The sequence below is a fragment of the Marmota marmota genome, unplaced genomic scaffold, assembly GCF_001458135.2.
Source record: "Marmota marmota marmota unplaced genomic scaffold, marMar, whole genome shotgun sequence".
Classification (NCBI taxonomy): Eukaryota; Metazoa; Chordata; class Mammalia; order Rodentia; family Sciuridae; genus Marmota; species Marmota marmota.
In genome coordinates this window covers 4,938,578-4,960,405 of record NW_026000137.1, presented here as the reverse complement: position 1 = coordinate 4,960,405, position 21,828 = coordinate 4,938,578, and the positions used below count along the sequence as shown (strand labels likewise).

The 21,828-nt window shown below is 37.6% G+C and overlaps 1 protein-coding gene across 1 annotated transcript in view; it reads right to left on the bottom strand.

Annotated features, from left to right (window-relative positions):
* Positions 1-13,712: 13,712 nt before the first annotated feature.
* The window catches only part of Steap4 (STEAP4 metalloreductase), a 31,215-nt gene continuing 23,099 nt past the window's right edge, over positions 13,713-21,828 (bottom strand). Inside the window, exons 3-5 of the mRNA XM_015502342.2 lie at positions 21,081-21,608; positions 19,456-19,620; positions 13,713-16,034 (exon numbers count right to left, since the gene is read on the bottom strand). Coding sequence (XP_015357828.1) covers positions 15,771-16,034; positions 19,456-19,620; positions 21,081-21,608 — 957 coding nt within the window. The 3' untranslated portion in view covers positions 13,713-15,770. The remainder of the gene's footprint in view (positions 16,035-19,455; positions 19,621-21,080; positions 21,609-21,828) is intronic.

The window sequence follows — 21,828 nt, the reverse complement described above, 5'->3', positions numbered from 1 at the left end:
TTGTAGATGGACACAATACCTTTATTTTGTTTACTTATTTTTTTAACATGGTGCTGAAGATCAAACCCAGTGCCTCACACATGCTAGGCGAGTGCTCTACCACTGAGCCACAATCCATCTCTGTATCTGCATTTTTTTTTTAATAAGGACACAAAAAACAGACCAAATAAGAAATGTAACAGTAACCATTTATATACTTCTTAAATCCCACTTCATACCTCTCCATTATGATTTTCTAAGATGTTCAAATTTACATTTTTAATCATTTGCTGCATATAGCTAAACTGTATGTAGAACAAACATAATTTATTATAGTTCATCTTTTTCCTTAGTGAGATGCCACTTTTCTCAAATATGAGATTTGATAACCACACTTGAGGCTCTTGATATACCTTCTATTCTGTTTTATTTGTGTATCTATACCATACATAAATTCCATTGCCCCATCATTCTCTATTTAGGGACATTTATAAAAACTCGAGCAATTGTATAGGTGTCCTATAAATTTTTATAGGGTTTTAGAGTTTTCCTATCTATAGGATGATGGGACAAACACCTTTTAATTATAGTGCCTTTAAAACACATCTTAATATCTGGTGATAATAATTCCCATGGTCTTTTCTTTCTTTAACTACTGTCTCTTTATTTGCTATGAGAAGCAACACTTCAAATAGTTACTTCTTCCTTTCTTTTGCTCCATCCCTCAATTTTATTGAATAGTTTTGCCTCTTAAATACACTTATACTTCTGTTTTTTAGTTTATCAGCTTCAAATGATCTACTTAACTCACATTTATTTTTTACTGGTTTTCTGAAAATATGTATCTGAAAAGCTAATACCTTGTATCTGGTTGACTTTTATGTATTCTTTTTCTTCCTTTCAGATTGTTGATGTTTGCATTAGAACATCTGGAATTCATATTCTGTTTTGGTGGCCTTGTTTCTCTCCCTCTGTCCTGGTTCTATAGTTGAAGGCACTTAGTGCTCACATCTCAAGGCTCTCCTGGAGCTTTTGCAATTCTCTTGTGCTGGATTGTTTTCTAGTACCTTCTTCACGAAGGGCTGGTAGGGACATTCCTTGAGCTCTAGTATGTTCACAACTCTTTGTGTTCTTTATAGTTGAAGAAAAATTTGACTAGATGTAAAATCCTAAGCTCATATTTTCTGTCACCTTGAAAATGTCAAAATCTTAGAAATGTTAAATATATCTTCAAACTGTTGCTCCAGTGTTTTCTACCATAAAATGTTACACTTTAGAAGATTGATGCCAATAAGTTTTTTATTTTTCCTGAATGCCTCAAGGATTTTTTCTTTAATTTCAAAGTTTAATAATTTTATAAGGTATGTCTGATATTCACCAATTTTAAGCATTTCTCCATTTCTCCTTGGTATGCAGATTCAGAACTTCTTAAATTCAGAAAACATGCTTGAGTAACAGTTTCAAATGTATTTCGTTGTTGTTGTTTCATTTTCTAAGTGTTGCTTTATAGCTCACCAGTTTATACTTAATATTAGATTTCTGTTATCTGCTGCTATTTAGATTACTATTTCCTGAATCTTAAAAATTTAAAAAAATGTGAATATATAAAAGCAGAGATGTGAAAAGAAATTTTTGTTTTTAAAAATCTTCGAGTTCCTTCACTCTTCGCTTTTCATTTTCTATTGCAGGGAGGTGGGTGCTGGGAATTGAACCAGATCTTCAAGCCTGCCAAGTACCTGCTCTCCCACTGAGGTGTACCCCTTTACATTACCCATTTTTCTTATCATGCATTCATGCCATCTATTTGTGTATTTCTTTTAATTCAGTCCTTATTTCTCTTTGTTTGCTGTTTTGTCCTCCCTAGTTCTTTCTTGTCGTTTGTCAATTCTTATTTTCTCTCTTTCCATGAGTTTTGCTGCATAGATAGATGGGCCTGGTGGTGCTTGCCTATAATAATGGTGACTTGGGAGACTGAGGTAGGAGGATTGCAAGTTCAAGGCCAACATGGGCAACTTAGTATGACACTGTCTCAAAATAAAAAATTAAGAAAAGGCTGAGATGTGGCTCAGTGGCACAGTGCTCCTGGGTTTAATCCCTAGTACCAAAAAAAAAAAAAAAAGAAAAAGAAAATTGTTATATAACTGCTGGGTATAAGTAATGCTATAATTCTTTAATTCTCTACAGCAGAATAATCACGCACCTAGCCAATATCACAGTCAATTTAAGTAACTTTTTTTTTTTGTCTTCTTCCTCTTCCTTTCATCAAAGCAGAATCCAGGAACTGTTTATGGCCAGGAGGATGGGGATAGGTCTGGTACCAGGCCTTTGGTGGTTGATATCTTTATTTTGGTTTCTCTGGCTGCATAATACTTCTGTTAAGAGATGACTCAGTTTAGGCATTTTGCCTTGGGTGGCCTTGGGCTGTTTTTCAGAGCATGTCTGTGCTTTGACTGAAGAGTTACAAGATGTTTATATCTTACTAAAACTTGGTAAACATCCCTCAGCATTTGGGATACCTTGTTCCACAACTGTCATTCTTCTGTCTATTGGAGATTTGAAGGTTAAACTTATCCCTTTCTCTCAGATTTCAAATTTATTGTTCTAGCATTTTCCCTTCACTAACTCCTTGCCACATTTTGCTCCTAAGAATATCAGCTTTGTAATGTTCAGTGAAATGGAAACATATTTTTACTTTTGTGTGTGTATTTCTAAGGACATCTTATATCTTTAGACCTTTAGAAGGGCATATTGTCTTTTCTTTTTTTAAATAGGGGAATAATGCTTGAGAAAAGAGATGTATTTTTCTAACACAATATTAAGTGCATTTTCACTTATTTAAGCCTGACTTAATGAGCAATAATTAGTGAAACTATGGTTAAGGGGTATATTTGGATATAGTAATAATAACAAAAATGACAACAATAATAACAATGCTGTAATTATTATGATATATTAATAATACAAATAACTTATTTTTCAACTTTTTTTGCCAGTGCCATTGATGCATAGATCTTTCAAGAAGCAGATAGCAAGATAACATTTGCTAATGTAAACCACAAGCTCTACCATTGAACTGAGCTACATCCCTAGCCCCAGGTAAGAAATTTATTAGAGGTAACACCTTAAATGGTAAAGAAGGAGGGAGTCGTCATATTGCAATGCCTATCTTTATTTATTTTTTAAATATTTTTTTAGTTGTCAATGGACCCTTATTTTTATTTATTTACATATGGTACAGAGAATCAAATCCAGTGCCTCACACATGCCAGGCACATGCCCTATCACTGAGCCACAATCCCAGCACCCCCCACCCCAATGCCTATCTTATACCTGCAAAAGATGAAAGTGAAGGAAAAATTGTGGAGGAAGAGACTCAGATCAGAGTGTAGGTGTGAAATTCTCTAGCCTGGGCTATTGGGAGCAAATGTTGGTCACTAGATGAAACTTGTATGAAATAGGATGGCTTGGTTCTAGGTTCTCTGTCATGTCCATTCATCTACTGGGGGCAGCCAGGGTCAATGTGGATCATGTGTGTAAACAAAAATGACCAAAAATGTGAACAGATCTCAAATCAGCAAGCTGTCTTTATTAAGCAGCAGTGGAATAGCACATTGTCAGGGGTGGCTGGTTACAAGAGGGATCTGTGTTTTATAGGTCTTAATGAGAGTTAATCATAGCAGAATGTTGAATGTGACTTAATCATTAGAGAGTGAGGATGTGCCTTTTGGGCAGTTAGAAAACTAGTTGTGTAGGTTAAAAATCGAACTCAGGAAAACAGTTGTAAAAGCTTGAAACTCATTGTTACTGGGATAAAAATCCAGAGCCCAGAGTCCATTTGTTTGCCTTCCCCTCCAGGACTCAAGTGTTATTGGGAAAGGAGGAAAGACTAGAGCCCAGAACCTAATGTTTACCTCCTACCTACTGGGAAGGGATGAAAGTCCAGGGCCCAGGGCCTAATAATGTTTTCTTTTTCTGTCCTGAGACCCATTGTCTTCCCTCCTTCCTGGGGGCTGTAATTCCCCTTTTCTTGGGGAATGTTATTTTCCATATCCTTCATTGTGAATGCTGTGGTGCATTCCGAAGTGTGGGAGTTGGAGGTTGTCAATCACTTAGGCTGCTTTGCATCGGGTACTCTGGAAGGGATGTCTGAGTAGGTCACCTTTCATGATGGCTACTAGTGCCTGCTTGCTCTATGTAGCATTGTATAAAGAGCTACTTCATTGTAAATTTTCTATTAAAGCACTTTGACAAAGTTTTCATGTGAAGGAGGAAGTAATTCCAACAGGGATGAAATAATGCACAACTTTTTATTGTTGAATATTCCTAAAATGTCTAACAAATATCGATCACAGAATGTGAAAGGAAGTAAAAGTATCATTTATCATTGGGTTGTATTCAAATAATCACAACCTAAATCTACCATTGGATAAACTGTTCCTTTAGTCTTGACATTTTGTTGGAAGTAAAGTACTCATCACTGACTGAGACGTACAAAATCAGTAACTGGATGTCCCTGTTTCTAATCCGTCTGTCCTTGTGACCCTTTTGATTTTGATCTACAACCAATTTGTTTTCAACAGAATCATCTGTTTCCAAAAGGACCAGAAAATCTCCTTGTCTGGAAATCAGGTCATCTGTGGCCTCATTCTGCTTTGTTACAATGTAGCTGTGTGACCTTCCAGAAATTACTTCACCCCCTTGGGCTTCAGTTTCTACATCTGTGAAATGAGTTTATAAGATTAGACAATCTCTAGGCTTCATCTAGTCTACGAAATATTGAAGTAAATTGAAGGTTATGGATAAAATGTCTCTCTATTTGTTATCAAAATCTAAAAGACATGGAAGCCATATTTAGGAAATGTGTAGACAGCCGTATCTTGAAAAATTGAATTAATATTTAAAACAATCTTCTAGGCTGTACAACAGGTTAATTTTGATGACATAAACTTTAATCAGAATCAGGTAGCTTTTTAAAAACATAAGTTGAAAGGGTAAAGTTTCTAAGCTGCTTCTAAACTGCAAAGCCTGAGTTAAAATGTAAAAAACCGGGCATTGTAAAGTTCCTAAGCTGCAAGGCCTGAGTTAAAAAGTGAAGGACTAGGTATTGTTAAGTTCCTCTGCTACACCCAGAAATTCCTGAGGCAGTTAAGACAACGCCCTACTGGCCATTTAGTTGATTAATAGCCTAGGGCCCTGTGCGATCTTGCAGGTAGGCATCGCAGGGCCTAAACCAATCAGTTTGAATGTAACCCCCTCCTTAGGAATGACCTATCACTCCAGCCTGACCTGTTCCCGCCAATGAATGAACTAATCATGTTTAGGAATTGTTGTTTGATTTTCCCACGGTGTATGATGATTTGTTAAAGGAGACTGTGATGTATGTAAAGTCCCCGCCCTCCCCAAGAAGTGTACTTAAGCATTGTTCAACCCCGGCTCTGGGCTCTGGGCTGCTCTCCTTTCTTGAGTGAGCACGGAGCCCCAGCACGCTGGATTGGATCCTCAATAAATAAATCCCCTTCTGCAATTGCATGAGTCAGTCTCTTGGTGGTCTCTTCCTCCGACGCTTCGCCAGACCCTTACAAAGTCTTCTATTTTGGAACAGTTTTAGGTTTATAGAATTACTGTAAAGAGAATATAGAGTACATATTTGTTTTTGCTTTGCATTTATGTTTAAAAATATTAATGATAATCTGTGTAGGGGATTGAAGGAGATAGAGTCGGGGCTAGTGGGGCACAATAGAGAGAATAGATTTAACATTTTATGTGAAAAGAATTAAGGCATATCATCAGATATTATCCTGATAATACGTGACTATTTAAAAAAGAAAGAAAGAAAAAAGACACTAGTGTAAGATCAGACACTATATAAATAGAGACTCATGATCCAGCATAAGGAAAGCAACAACAATCATATTGTGCTGTAACCTGGCTGCTTTTGGTGTAGGGAACTACATTTAGAAAGGAACATTGAAATGTTTGTAGGAGAAGAGGGATCAGGATGATGGAAGATGTGGAAATTATTATACAAGAGGGCAGACTGAATGAACTGGAAAGGTTTAGCATGAATAAAAGATGACTTAGCATGGATATGCAATCAATTACTCTTTAAGGTTATTTTAACAGTTAGGCAAACCCATCATGTAATTACAAAATTAAAATCACATAAAGAGGTATACAAGGCTTCCACTGCTTCTGTTCTTCTCTTAGCCCATCCTGTTTAAATATGAATCTTTTGAATCCTTTCAGTGTTTCTTTGGGCAATTAAAAGCAAATACACATATGCAAAAGGAGCCAAACAATATAGGTTGTTTTTACCTTTATTTATTCTTTACTTAGTAATATTCATGGATGTTTCTTTCCATGTATGTAAAAGAAGGTGCCTATTTTTTTTTAAACAACTGCATAGAATTCCATTATGTGAAAGCAGCAGACTCTGCTTAACCAGACCTACAGATGAATGCTTGAATAGTTGCTCATATTCTGCTTTTATAATGTTCTCATTCATGAACAAAAGAAAAGGGAATAGCAATGACTGTTTTTCATCTGGAATGCTTGCAAGTATATCTGTGGGATAAATTCTCAGAAGTGAGACTCCTGGGTCAAAACCTACTATGCATTTTTAATTTTGAAAAATGTTGCCCAATTGCTCTCCACAAGGGTGGTCCTACTTTGCATATCCAAGATGAATGTAGGAGAATAAATGTTTCTATGCCTTACCCACACAGTGTGTGCTCAAACACTTGAATTTTTGCTCATCTGTGAGGTACGAAGAAGCATTTCAATGCAGTTTCAATCTTCATGCATCTCATAGTGAAGGAAGTAGAAAATCTTTTCATATGTTGAAGAGCCTTGTTTCCCCTGTGAATGCCAATCATACCATCTGACAATTTCCCACTACAATGTGGTTCAAAGGTTGAGATGAGATTAGTGCCAACCAATTTCCTCTTGGCATTCACCTCCCCAAGCTGAAAGCGGCTTGGATGACTGGACACCTGAAACACTTTGCCTGTGGGACTTTTGTCCTGGCTGCATAGTATGTAGGAAAGTCAGAAGTGCTGGAATGTTCCTGGCAGCTTTTCTTATCCAACGATTAGCAGGGATTTAGTGGATGAAAACCACAGTTTTCTTTCATCTAGATGGTGATAGTTCTCAGGTATATTTGACACAACCTCCTAGAGTTGCCTAGCTGAGCTAAGCTCCAAGTCACCCCTGTGGGTGACTGGCTTAAAAACTCACACTTTACTCCTCCCCTGTTCTCACTTTACTCCTCCCCTGTCCTGTCTACTTTACTTCTCCCGGTATTTAATGATTTAACTTACAGGATAAACCATTTGCCCCAGAATCCTTGCCTCAGGATCAGTGTCTGAAGAAACCAAGCCAACCTGGGTTTCTGGGGCCTATGTTTAATAGTCAATGTATGCTCTGCAGATAGTGCTGCTTTGTGAAGTGTTTGTGTCATAGGCAAAGGTATCTCTCTGGAGGAAGGGCCTGAGGAGTTCTCAGAGACAAAGGGGAACTCCACCCTGGACCAACAGGTCCTTGACTTAGGAAGATGGGAAAGAATTCCATCATGTACCAGTCAAAGGCATAGAATGAGGTTTATGGTTTATTTAGGAATGCAGACATGCACTCAAGAGAGAAAGCAGGCTACTTCATCTGCCAATTTTTTTTTTAAAGGAACCTTGTTGAGAAGTGGATATAGGTATATAGGGAAGTTATTAGTCTATTGATTTCAAGACAGTTTTTGGTGGTCTGGTCATTTTCAGCATCCTGGCTGATGTGGTCTTCGTTGTCTGATCAATAGAAACACTGGAAAGTCTCCCTCAATGACAGGTTTTTAAAAATATCGTATTTTTCTTTGCTAAACCTGTTTTTTGGTGAGCTAATTAATAGTGCAGAAGATAATTACCATATGTGAGTGAATTTACCATAAACTTTAAGACTTATAGATTTCCCAGGAACTTGGGAGTGACGACGTGGGAAGAAAACTGGCTTGGGAAGTGATAGGCCTGGAACAGTATGTAGAAGTTTTGAATTAAAATTTTGTTTCCTTGTCCTTTTTTTATGTCTCCTTTCTACCTATTTATTTTTTAATCCTACCTCATTTATTACCAGTCTGTGATAAATTCAGAAACTTAAAGTTTAAAAACTTGAGTGGTCATTTATTGTTGCCACAATATTTAAGTGTGAGATGCACATTGCTCAATGATGAGCTGGAAAAAAAAAACACAAAACAAAAATATGGGCCCTTATTCCTGTTTTAGGTGTTAGCATTCAGAAAAATAGGTGAAAGTACAACTAAGAAAACTTCGGTGAGATACAAGAGAGAGATACCTAATAACTGCCCACAGTGCCTAAATATGGGAGAGATTTCTTCCTGGTGTCCATCAGTGCCCTATCATGAGAGGGGAAGTCTGGCTGGCTGTTAGAGACTCTGTGGGCAGTCTCTGTGTTGGCTCCCAGTGTTTACAGATACTACTACTCTGCTGTAATGAAATGAGAACAGGGAGTCTGTCATTCTTTCTCACCCCTATTATCAGCATGAAAGAAAGGATTAGTAAAAATGGAACTAGTATTCTGATTGAACTCCTTAAAAACCTCTTGATTCTAAAAAATCATGGGGGAAAGTCTGATTTTCATTGATTATGTCTCACTAGTTTTTGATGTACTGTGAGTGCTAGTCCAACAGCCCTTCATTTTTAAAAAACAGAGAGACTGGCAGCTCTAGGTTATAGGCAATAGGACTAAAACTTATATATAAAAATATGCATATATTTTTAAAGAACTAAGATTCCTTGGCAAGTATTGAAGCTCTAAATGAAAAGTGTTGTGCAATTTTCTGCATGAGTCACTGGATCTCAAGTACAAATAGGTTCAGTACACAAAACACTCAGGTGAGCTGGAGAGAGAGGAGCTGTCCCCTCCTTCACTGCTCTCTTGAGTCCTTTGGTGGGGGTAGGGGTGGGGGGTTTGCTTCTCTTTCCCTGGAGAACTCCCTCTGAGCTCAGGAAGACTTGTGGCCAAAGTGGGAAGATTAAACTGGCAGTTGCCACAGGGTTGATCCTGCATTACAACCACCTCGGAGTATGTATTGAAATCAACACAAGCAAGTTGGGAGTATTGAGAACAGGGGATTCAAGAATATATAAAATGTTAAAGAGATTCCTGTTTAAAAAAAAAATCTTTCAGAATAGAATTGCCAGTGATTTGGTCTTTTTAGCCTAATTTGTGGATTCCAAGGAAATTCTAGAGGATAGCACTGTGTTCTCCATCCTACAGTTGTGTTCAGAGGGGATGGTTCTAGAGTCAGACTGCCTGGATTCAAAGTCTATCTCTGCCTCTTACTGGTTGCGTGAACTATTTTGTCAAGGCTTAGTTTCTTCTTCTGAAAAGGTTGGGTTAATAAAAAGTACGTTAGAGAATTGTTAGGAAGATTAAATGGGATAATAGCTGTTGTGTTAGCACAGGGTTTGCTCATACTGTTACATGATAAAGATCATTGAAAGCCATCCAAGATTCCCTTGCAGCAGGCAGCGAGCAGCACTGGGTGCTTTTAGTCTTGCCTGGGTGAAGGCCAGGATGCACTGTCCCACTCTTCTACTCTCCCCTTCTCTCCAGTCCTGTCCCTTTACCCTTGAGCCTTCTCTCACCTCGGTCCTATTTGGGAGTTCAGTGTTTTGCCTTGAACTTGAGGTAAGAGTAACTTATTCTCTTTCCCTAAGTTCTACTGAACAAATCTTTAGACAGTGGAGGATTTTTTTAGATTGTAATCCTTTTTATAGAGGATTGGAGTAGGATTGTGTAAGGATATTTGTGGGCTCTTCTGGTGTGTGTGTGTGTGTGTGTGTGTGTGTGTGTATGTTGGCCTGGTGATGGTGGGGATGCTGGTAGTGATGAGAATGAAAATTGTGACCTTTGTGTGCAGTACCTTGAATGCCCTTTCTCCACGATTTTGGGAGAAGTTCCAGAATCTCTTGAGCTCCCAGAGGTGAAATGCATTATACACATTCATCATTGTCAGGACTCTTGTGATCCCTGAACAATAAATGCATAAAGAGCTCTTGAATGAATTTCTAATTGAAGTAGGTTTGCTTAAGGGCTTTTCCCATTTGCTCTGGCTTACTCCAAATTGCCAGTTCTTTCTTCATCAGTTGTATTTTAAATCATATTTTGAAAGCATGATAACTAACACCCATTAGGGCTGCAGCCATCCAGTTGTGCCGGACATTTAATGCCAGATCGCACTGTCTGAATCTGACCTGAAGTCCACTTGTTAAGCCACTTGTTAGTCCTGATCTGGTGGCATCTGCCTTCAGAAGGAAAGCATCTTTTCTTCAATGCTCACAAAACTCCTGGGTGGGATACTATAGCCATCCCTGTGTTTAGACAGCTGATGCCTCTGCTCTCTGAGGTCATACGGAAGCACAAGCAGAACTTGGAATGCACCACCCAGCTAAGCTCAAGCATATATTGCACAAAGCTGCCAATCCATGCATCTGCTTTTAATCTATGTACTGCCCTCTCCTTACCCTCATCACTAGGGATGGCATTTTTAGTCCCATTTGCTGGAACTCCTGTGATTCAAAACCTTTTAGGCACTTTCTTTGGAATGAGGATGAATCAAAACCAGAATTAAACAAAACTAGAAAATATTTTAAAAGGAACATTTAGTGGGTACACATTTATAAAATCAGTCGAAAGAATACAAAAATAAATGATCTATGAACTTTATAATTTTTTTCTTAGAATACAGGAAACATACCACTGGTAAAGAAGTTTAGTTCAACATTTTTATGTTGAACAGGTTGAATCTGTTAAAAGGAGTACAATTCACTCAAAGCACCTGTTTCTATCTGTTCTAAACTCTTTTTTTTTCACCTGGAAGAGCCAGTTGTGTGAAGACAGTAAAATCAGTTTGATGGTTTTGGGTGGAGGAAGGGTTGTTGGAAGGATGGAAGGAGAACTTGGCCTTCTCTGGGTGGCTGATGGGAACCTGATGAAACCACCGGGGTAATCTCCAACTTCAGGCTTCCTGGTGGCTTTTTTAAGTACTCAAGTAGAGAATTCTTTTTTTTTTTTTTTTTTTTTAAATATTTTTAATTGTAATGGACACAATACCTTTATTTTGTTTATGTAGTTGTGGTTTTTTTTTCCCCCAATGTGGTGTTGAAGAGCTAACCCAGTGCCTCATACATGCTAGGCAAGTGCTGTACCACTGAGCCCCTGCAGTGGAGTATTCTTACTAGGCGATAAAAAATAGAGCTTGTCTTCATTACAAGTGTTTTACAAAAGGTGTGGCATTGGATCAGGCAGGTCTAGGACAGCCCGCCCATCTGTGCAGAGACTAGTGAGGCCCAGGACAGCCTCATGAACACCAGTGGAGACTGAGCAGGCCCAGGAAAGCCCCCCAACCCTGGCAGAGACCATGTCGGATTAGGTCCTGACTTCCTTAACAAGACTCCTAAAGCACAAGCAGTAAAATCAAGAATCAATAAATGAGATGGATTCAAACCAAAAAGCTTCATCTCAGCAAAGGAAACAATAAGGTAAAGAGAGTGGCCACAGGGTGGGAGAACATCTTTTAGTATACACACATCAGATAGAGCCTTGATCTCCAGGCTATATAAAGAACTCAAAAACTTAACACCAAAAAAATAAATAACCCAAACAATAAGTGAGTTAAGGAACTGAATAGACACTTTTTAGAAGAAGATATACAATCAATCAACAAATACATGATAAATATTCAACTTCTCTAGTAATTAGAGAAATGCAACTCAAAATTACTTTAAGATTTCATCTCACTTTAGTCAGAATGGCAATTATCAATACAAGCAATAATAAATGTTGTCGAGGATGTGGAAAAATACACTCACATATTGTTGGTGGCAATGCAAATTGGTGCAACCGCTATGAAAAGCAATATGGAGATTTCTTAGAAAACTTGGAATGGAACCACCATTTAACCCAGCTATCCCACTCCTCAGTCTATACTCAAAGGATTTAAAATCAGCATACTATAGTGACACAGCCACATCAATGTTCATAGCAGCTCAAGTCACAATAGCTAAACTTTGGAACCAACCTAGATGCCCTTCAACAGATGAATGGGGAAAGAAACTATGGCATATATACACAATGGAATATCACTCAGCTTTAAAAGAGAATAAAATTATGTCATTTGCAGGTAAATGGATGCAGATGGAGAATACCATAGCAAAGTAAGCCAATCCTAAAATCCAAAGACTGAATGTTCTCTCTGATACATGGATGCTGATCCATCATGGGGGGTGGGGTGGGTGTGGGGATAATGGATGAACTTTTGGAAAAGGGAAAGGAGGGAAGGGGAGGGAGCATGGGTGCAGGAAAGATGGTAGACTGAGATGAACTTCATTAGCCTAGTGTGAGAAGCCACCGTGAATTACTTGAGGGTCTTCTCAGTATGGTAGCCAGGGAGATTTAGGTTTGGCATTGTAAACTATCCATGGCTCTCCTGTGACAATAGATTGCCCAGTGCACATGACTTTTATCTCTGCTGTACTAGAAAGACCCCTCATAGTAGCTCTGAAGATGGGCATAACGCATTGGGATCTGGACAGCCCAATTTTAACCTTTTTGGTGAAGCACATTCTATGGAAGGTCTTTGATGTTTCCCAATATAAATGAAGCAGGCATAGGCTCCATTTTGCCAGAGTCTAGAAGCCCAATCCATATGATCGGCTTGCCCATCCCGCCCTTGTTTTTGAAGATATTTTCGGTGTCCTGTGGTTCTTTTGCTGTCCTATTTTTCCTAGTATTCATTTCTAATCCAACTCTTTCCATGAGGGGAACCCCATCCCTACTGCCCACGTGGGACACTGGTGAGACCCTAGGTGCATGTATGAGTGCATATACGTTGCAACTCTACATTATGTACAACCAGAGAAATGAAAAGTTGTGCTCCATCTGTGTACAATGAATCAAAATGCATTCTGCTATCATGCATAACTAATTAGAACATATCAACAACAAAAAAATGTGGCATTTTCTATTTTTAGTGGAGGACTGTGACTCTTTCTAGAAAGGCTTGACTCCACAGGCTTCTCTGGACCATCCTGGATGGTACTTAAGCTTTGGTACTTAAACAATGGCACCAATTCTCTAGGCCAGTTCTGGCACACAGGCTGCTTTGCAGAACATGGGTAAGCAGTGATATTTCCCTTGTCTTCCCCACTGACGCTCCATGGTCAGCCCTGCACACCTTGGCCCTGCTCACTCTTGCTGCTTTTTGTATCCATGCTTGGGTTGATCAAGGATAGATGAAAGGAGCATATGCTCTGTGTACCTTCTCAGCTCTATTTAAGAAAACACAAATGGAAATACAACCCCAAACCTACAATTTTGCTATGAAACCAACACCCTCACCCAATGGTAATATTGATATTGTCACCTTTAAAATTAAATTGGCAATACATAGCAAATGCTAGTATACATTCTTTAATTTTGTAATCCAAATTCTTGGTAAGTCTTCTGAGAACAATGAAAATATGGAAAAATATTACTAGCACAAAGATTTTCTGAAATGTTATTTGTTTTAGTAAAAAATGGATATAGCCTATGTTTTCCATTAGGGCAGTGCTTAAATAAAAGCTCATTTATGTAATATTATGCAGCCATTAAATAAACATATATGCCATGTAAGTAGAGATTAAGACCTTTAAGAAATTAAGTGAAAAAGGAAGTAAAAATGAATATTTGATATAGATAGAACAAGCTTTATTGAAAGTCATTCTGGGTTATGGGGTAATATTTTAATATATTTTAATTACATAATATAATTTCATGTGTAATATGTAATCATAAAAGTAAGAGGCAAAGAAAAATAAACGGATTTTGTAGATTAGGCAGAAAAATGTCAAACCCAACGCTTTTTAGTTATTTTGGTGACGTGGGAAGATGTGCTTAAGTCTCCTTTTAGTTCCATGCTAGAGCCATGGGGATCATTCTGCTGAAGGTCATCTTGGAAAGGGCAGAGTCAGCCCAGAACAGCAGTGAGAACCATCCCACACTCTTACATGCTAACAAGGATTTGAGAATAGACATGTCTCACAGAAACTACTGCTCACACTTTCTTTGCCCTGTGATTGCCTGTAATTCTCTGCATCTAGGCATTGGTCAAATTTACTTTTTCAGATTGTTCATTTGATTTTTTTGCTTTTACTAGGGATTTAGCCCAGGGGTGCTTTACCACTGAGCTACATCCCCACCCTTTTTGTTTTGAGACAGGGTCTCACTGAATTGCTTAAAACCTTGATAAAATACTGAGGATGGCCTTGAGCTTGTGATCCTCCTGCACCGGCCTCCTGAGTCGCTGGGATTTCATAGATGATTAGCATTGTACAATATTTTAAAATGTAATTTATAAAGCATTAATATCAATATGGTGAAGCTTTACAATGTTTATTTAGTTTGCTAACTAAAATTCTGATTTATTTTAACTTTTTGTTCAAAGTCTTTTATCAAGTCTTCCTTGCTTATTGCACCCTGAGAAAATCCAAATGGATACTGTTCCACTTTGATTCAGTCTTTCCCATATCTATCCCTGTAGAGGAAAGATTTATGACAATTGTTATGGTTTGGATATGAGCTGTTCCCTAAAAGCTCATGTGTGAGAAAATGCAAGAAGTTTTAGAGGTGAAATGATTGGGTTATAAGAGCCCTATCCCAGTCAGTGTGTTAATCCCCTGATAGGGACTGACTGAGGGTCACTATAGGCAGGTAGAGTGTGGCTGAAGGAGGTGGGTCACTGGGGATATGCCTCTAGGGTATATATTTTGTGAGCTTAGGCTCTCTCTGCTTCCTGGAGCTATGTCCCCAGCTGCTCTCCTCTTCTATGATGTTCTGCCTCACCATGGGCTCTGAGACTTCTGAAATGGTGAGCTCCAAAATAAACTTTTCCTCCACTAAAATTGTTCTTTTCAGGTCTTTTGGTCACAGAGGCAAAAAAAAAAAAAAAAAAAAAAAAAAAAAAAAAAACCCTGACTAAAACAATTATATAGATTTGTATATATCCAAGGCATGGTTACTTCCAATCAAATGCAATATTTTTGTTGCGTTCCAAAATAGTTTTCCATGGTAGATATATGTACTGTTAAAAACAAAATAAAGGTATACACTTAAGCATGGATTTCACTGTGGCAGGGTTGGAGGTGTAGCTCAGTGGTACGGTGGCTTGCCTAGCATGTTCAAGGTCCTGGATTGGCCATAGCATTGTAAAACAAAACAACAAAACCAAAATACACTATGGCATATTTATGATCACCATTTTACTTCCAAAAAGGAAGCAAAAAATTTCATTCTTTTTACTCCATTTGAGCCTATTCTTCAGACATGTTGTGCAAAGCCTTTATCTGTGGCCATTGTGGTGCTACTTTCTCATTCATTTAACTCAGTGCTTGAATCTAAGGAGGAAGTTGTATGTACTTTTCTGGATTTTGCAAGATAAGATCATGAATGTTGCCTACAGCAAAGAAACTTCTTAATGTGAAACCACAAAACTAATCTGTTGGCAGCCCCATGGCCTCAGAGGAGAAGGGGGCGGGGGGACCTGCTCTGATCCCATCACTAACTTGAGAAAGAATGGTGTTCTCTTCCAATCTGTCATTTTATCAGTTAGCAAAGTTTCTGTCCGTGTTGATAAACTTCAGGCCATGGTGAGAGAAAAAGAGCTGTCTTACCCATTTCTGTATCCATTATTCTTCTCTAAACATTCAATACCATGCTTCAAAAGTCCAGGTAAATTCAACTTTCCTTTAAATATCTGATTTTCCATTCAGTGCTGATTTTGAGCATTTTGAATCCCTTTCCCAGCCCCGTCGGATCCGCATAAGGGTATTGTTTATGCACGGCATGATGAGGATAAACTTGATCACCAGCACTGTGCAGGGAATGATAAGTGCTAAAACATAAGCTGAAGGAAGGTACCATCTTAGAATTGAAGGGCTGAGGAACCTCTTCCCGCCATAGAGTAGGGCGTGGGCTGTGCATAAGATCAGGGTCAAATAACCCAGTTTGGACTGCAGACAAGAAATAAAAAGAAATACATTAATATATTTATACCTTAAAGTGAAATGCTATAAACCAATAAAATATTTGTCAATAATGACAAAGATTTGAAACCTATAATATTTAGGACACTTTGCTAAGTACAGGAAGAAATATTAACCCTCCTTGATGGGTTAATACTTGATGATAAATATTTCATTAAAAGAAAGACTTATTACAGATGACATGGTAGCTTTCTCTTAACCTGCCTGGATGGAAAAGTTTCTCAGGGATAAACTCTTTTGAGTTACAATTAATGTACCTTGCCTTGGTCCTCAGTGCTAAAATTCTTTTATATCTTTTTTTAGAGGTCAGAGACAAATATGACCTCAAGAATCTCTGCATTAGTATATGCTACTTTGCAAGCAGAGGCTAGCTAATTTCTATTGCCATAAAGAGCAGTTTGCAAATTTATACTTTGTTCCCTCTCCCTTGGCCTAAATTCTAAAACTTAGTGTTTATTTCTTGATGTCAATTAAAGGTATTATGAGAAATTTTGGGCTGCATTTGATCTGTGGGAGACTTAATATTCAAACCTAATTTCAATTACTAGTGATCTCTTTTATTATACTGGCTCACAATGTGCATGCATCACAATCATCCAGAAGACTTATTAACAAATCACAGGGCCCCACCTACAGAGCTTCTTATGGAGGAAGTCTGGGACTTTGTGTATCTAACAAGTTCTCAGGTCATGCTGTTGCTACTTCTGCTGCCATACAATGAAGACCACTGATCTATAAGAATAGTTACTGCCTTTAATACAGTGCTGGTGGTTGATATGTGGAAAAAAACAATTTTCACTCTTTCATATCAGCAATAAGTCTGGAGTGATGTTATCTATCAAATCTTGTTTTGAAGGTTTTAAACTTCATTGCAATGTCTACTTCCCTTATCAATATGTTGATATTATAAGGTTAATTTTCAGAAGGTTAAAGGTTTGTCTTTGGGTTTCTTTTACATTGCACATAGTAATATCTCCACACCTAGGGCTCTGGGAGTAGTCAGAAATCTTGACAAAGTGTGCCACTAGGAACAACAAGTGCTGGCGAGGATGTGGGGAAAAGGGTACACTTGTACATTGCTGGTGGGACTGCAAATTGGTACGGCCAATTTGGAAAGCAGTATGGAGATTTCTGGGAAAGCTGGGAATGGAACCACCATTTGACCCAGCTATTGCCCTTCTTGGACTATTCCCTGAAGACCTTAAAAGAGTGTACTATAGGGATATTGCTACATCGATGTTCATAGCAGCACAATTCACAATAGCTAGACTGTGGAACCAACCTAGATGCCCTTCAATAGATGAATGGATAAAAAAATGTGGCATTTATACACAATGGAGTATTACTCTGCACTAAAAAATGTCAAAATCATGGAATTTGCAGGGAATTCTGTATATTAGTAACAAATCCTCTGAAAGGAAAATGAGAAAAACTATCCAATTAAGAATAGTATCAAAAATAATAATAAAATACTTGGAAATCAACTTAATAAAAGAGGTGAAAGACCTCTACAATGAAAACTAAAGAATCCTAAGGAAAAAAAAATTTAAAAAAATGTGGGAAGATGGAAAGATTCACATTTTTTTTGGGGGGGGGGTGATAGTCAGAATTAATATTGTCAAAATGACCGTACTACCAAAAGCACTATACAGATTTAATGCAATTTCAATCAAAATTTCAATGACATTCCTCATAGAAATACAAAAAGCTGTCATGAAATTTATATGGCAAAATAAGAGATCCAGGATATCTAAAGCAATCCTTAGCAACAAGAGTGAAGCAGATGACTTCACGATACCAGACCTTATACTATGCTACAGATCAAAAATAATAAAAACAGTATGGTGTTGGCACCAAAATAGACTTGTAGACCAATGGTACAGAATAGATAACACAGAGACTAACTCCCATAATTACAGTTATCTTATATTTGACAAAGGCATCAAAAATATACATTGGAGAAAAGATAGCCTCTTCAACAAATGATGCTGGGAAAATTGAAAATTTATATGCAATAAAATGAAAGCAAACCCCTATATCTCACCATGCAAAAAACTCAACTCAAATTGAATCGAGGACCTAGAAATTCAATCAGAAACACTATGTCTGTTAGAAGAAAAAGTAGGCCCAAATCTTCATCATACCTGATTAGTCCCCAACTTTCTTAATAAGACTCCATAGCACATAATAAATATTAAGCATCAATAAATAGGATGAATTCAAACTAAAACTGTTCTTCTCAGCAAAAGATACAATCAGTGAAGTGAATAAAGAGCCTACTAATTGGGAACAGATTTTTACCACATGTACATCAGATATAGAATTAATCTCTGTAATATATAAAGAACCCCAAAACTTAAACAAAAAACAAACAAAACAAATAACCCAATCAATAAATGAGCCAAGAAACTGAACAGACACTTCTCAGAAGATGATATACAATCTATCAACACATATATGAAAAATTGTTCAACATTTCTAGAAATTAGAGAAATGCAAAATAAAACTACTCTGTGATTTCATCTTACTCCATTCATTTAAGAATATAAATTGCAACAAAGTATTGGCGAGAATGTGGGTAAAAGGCACATACTCATACAATGCTGGTGGGAGTTCAAATTGGTGCAGCTAATCTGGAAAGCAGTATGGAGATTCCTTGGAAAATTTGGAATGGAACCACCATTTGACCCAGCTATCCCACTCCTCATTCTGTACCCAAAGGACTTAAAAACAGCATACTACAGGGACAAAGCCACATCAATGTTTATAGCAGCACAGTTCACAATAGCTAAAATGTGAAACCAACCTAGATGACCTTCATTAGATGAATGGATTAAGAAAATGTGGTATATACACACAATGGAATATTATTCAGCATTACGAGAGAATAAAATCATGACACTTGCAGGTAAATTGATGGAGCTGGAGAATATAATGCTAGGTGAAATTTGCCAATCCCCAAAAAACAAATGTGAAATGATTTCTCTGATTTAAGGATGCTAATTCAGAATTTAATAATGTGGCAGCGGGCAGGATGGGAGGATTAAGTAAACTCCAAATAAGGCAAAGGAGAAAAGGGGATGGAGGGAAAGGAAGGGGGCATAGGGTAAGAAAGACAGTGGAATGTGATGGTTATTGTTACCCTAAATACATGTATGAAGCAACAAAAAATGTGACTCTACTTTGTGTACAACTAGAGATTTAAAAAAATTGTGCTCTATATATGTAATATGAATTTTAAGGCATTCTGTTGTTATATATAACAAATTAAATTTTTTTCAAAAAATAAAAAGTGTATACATACATACAAAAAAAAAAAAAAAGTGTGCCACTAGGAAACCAAACCATTATGGAATCTTCCTGTTTGTACCTGAGTTTAAGTCCTTACCTGGATAAACCGGAACTCTCTCCAGTTCATCATGTTGCTAACTGATGGCAAAGAAGTGATTCCCAAGAGCACAAACAGAAAAAATCCAAGGATTCCCAAAGATAAATATGAATCACTATGCCAGGCCACAGAGGTTAAAAATGGATCATCTTTCTTGGTGATCACCTAAGAACAATTATAATAAATTTTAAAAAACTATATATTTTTTTATAAACTGCTCATATTTTTAAAGGAATTAAACAGTAACTACGCATGGGTTATTTGCTGCTGAAAATTGTATGGCATTTTTTCTCAATCATTTAAAAATAATTGTAAAAAATACACTTAGAAATATTTTTGGTAGAAACAGTAATTCTTTCTGCTGGGATTTTATTACAATTCTTGACTCTGGGAGTTGTATAAGGAGTTTTAAATTAGACTATAAATCCCTGAAACTAAGTAAACATTTACTTAAAACTTCATTCTGTATGGATTTTTTTGTTCCTCAAGCAAAACTTAATGTTCTCAAGTAATCACATCATAATTCTGTTTTTCTGTTGATAATTCACACACACAAAGTCTGGGTTCTTTCACATTGATCTTCTCTTCATATAGAATCAAGTCTGTCACACCACAGATTGAGAGGAATCACGCTCTTGTAGTGTGACTCTAACCCTAGAAACTTTCATGTATGTTTTAGGGAAATGAAGTAGAGAAACCCACAGAAGCATCATCAATGAGTTATTGACTAATATTCTTTGAGACTGCAGTAAGATGGATTGATCAAAACTGATTATTTCTAAACTAGAAATGACTTACAATACTTTTTCTGAGATTGCTTTAAGACACCTTGAACTGATTCTGAGTCTTTTGACTTGGCATAAGATAATATTTGATATTTGCTCAGAATTATTTACTTTTCTAGTTACGGAGGACAACATCCTTCAAGTCAAACATTCATAGAGCAGGAAGCAACATTTTGTGAATCTGTTTGCATTGCTGCCATAGCACAATTGTTTGGGAAGGCTCCTTATTTACAAGACAGTTGGTTTTGACTTCCAAAAGGAAGTAGAGTGCATGAAAGTAGAAACTTGAAAACACATGGGTTTTCTTTTATTGAGTAGGTGTCCTTAGGTTTCCTGAGCTCAAAATATGCCAGTTTGTTAGTATCCCAGTGAGCTCTTGGGAATACAGATCTGGACCCAAGTGAGCCTGGGAATATAACTTTTATTCTTAACAGTTATGTGAGATCTCAACTGAATTCATTAAAACAACCTTAGTCATGAAATCTCTATTTAATTTTAAAAATACAGATGCTTAGCCAGGTACAGTGGTGCATACCTGTAATCCCAGTGGCTCAGGAGGCTGAGGCAGGAGGATTGCAAAGTTCAAGGCCAGCCTCAGCAGCTAAGTGAGGCCCTAAGCAACTTAGTGACACCGTGTCTCAAAATAAAAAATAAAAAGGGTTGGGGATGTGGGTCAGTCTGTGTTTAAGCACCCCTGGGTTCAATCCCTGCCACTAAGTAAATAAATAAAATAAAGATGCTCAGAGGAGTGATTTTCTCTATTTTTGGAAATGGAATATCATGTAGTCAAATTCCTCTTTGATATAAGGACTAGGGGAATACCAGTGAGTAGAGATTTACCTGAGTAAGGGTTGTGTTTCTTATCCTCCATCGTACATAATAACGAATAGGAATCACAAGCGTGTAGATGGCGTGAAGGAAGGCGAACCCCAAAGCCACCAAGCCAAGCTGCTTTCTGCAAAGCATCCAGTGGTCGAGCCAGTCTGGGAATCGTCGGTATTTGGTACCTTGGTACAGCTGCAGGATGGCGGCAATGACGCCAGGAAGGTAAACCAACGCAAGCAGGGTAAGTGCTGTTATAGGGAAGACACGATTCGGAATGGATACAGCTATGCGAAATGTGCTGTCTTTGTTCTCATTCACATAGAGGTAGATTACGTCTCTTATAACACAGTAGATAAAGAAGAAGAGACAGAGTGCAGCAGACAAATAGAAGGGGAACCTCCACATGGGAAATAGTTGCAGGGGGTAGTTTTCAATTTCGGTGGCTGCCTTGAGAGATCCTCGATCCAACGGGGTAAGCCCAAGAGCACGAACAATGTCCATCACTCTTTGCTTGGCTTTGCTGTCATTTCCACAGACAAACACCTGGGTTCAAAATAATTAATTCTGTATTTACTCTTTTTTGGCATTTAATAATTGTTTTGAAAGTGTATACAAGTACCATGCAGAACAATGACCTGTCAAGGTGAACTGTTTCTCAAACAAGGATGTGGAATTAACATATACAATGAGATGTTATTTAAACTAGCACAGGTGTGCTGGAGAGCTAGCTAGGTATGCTGGAGAGCTAGCTAGGTCTGTCTCT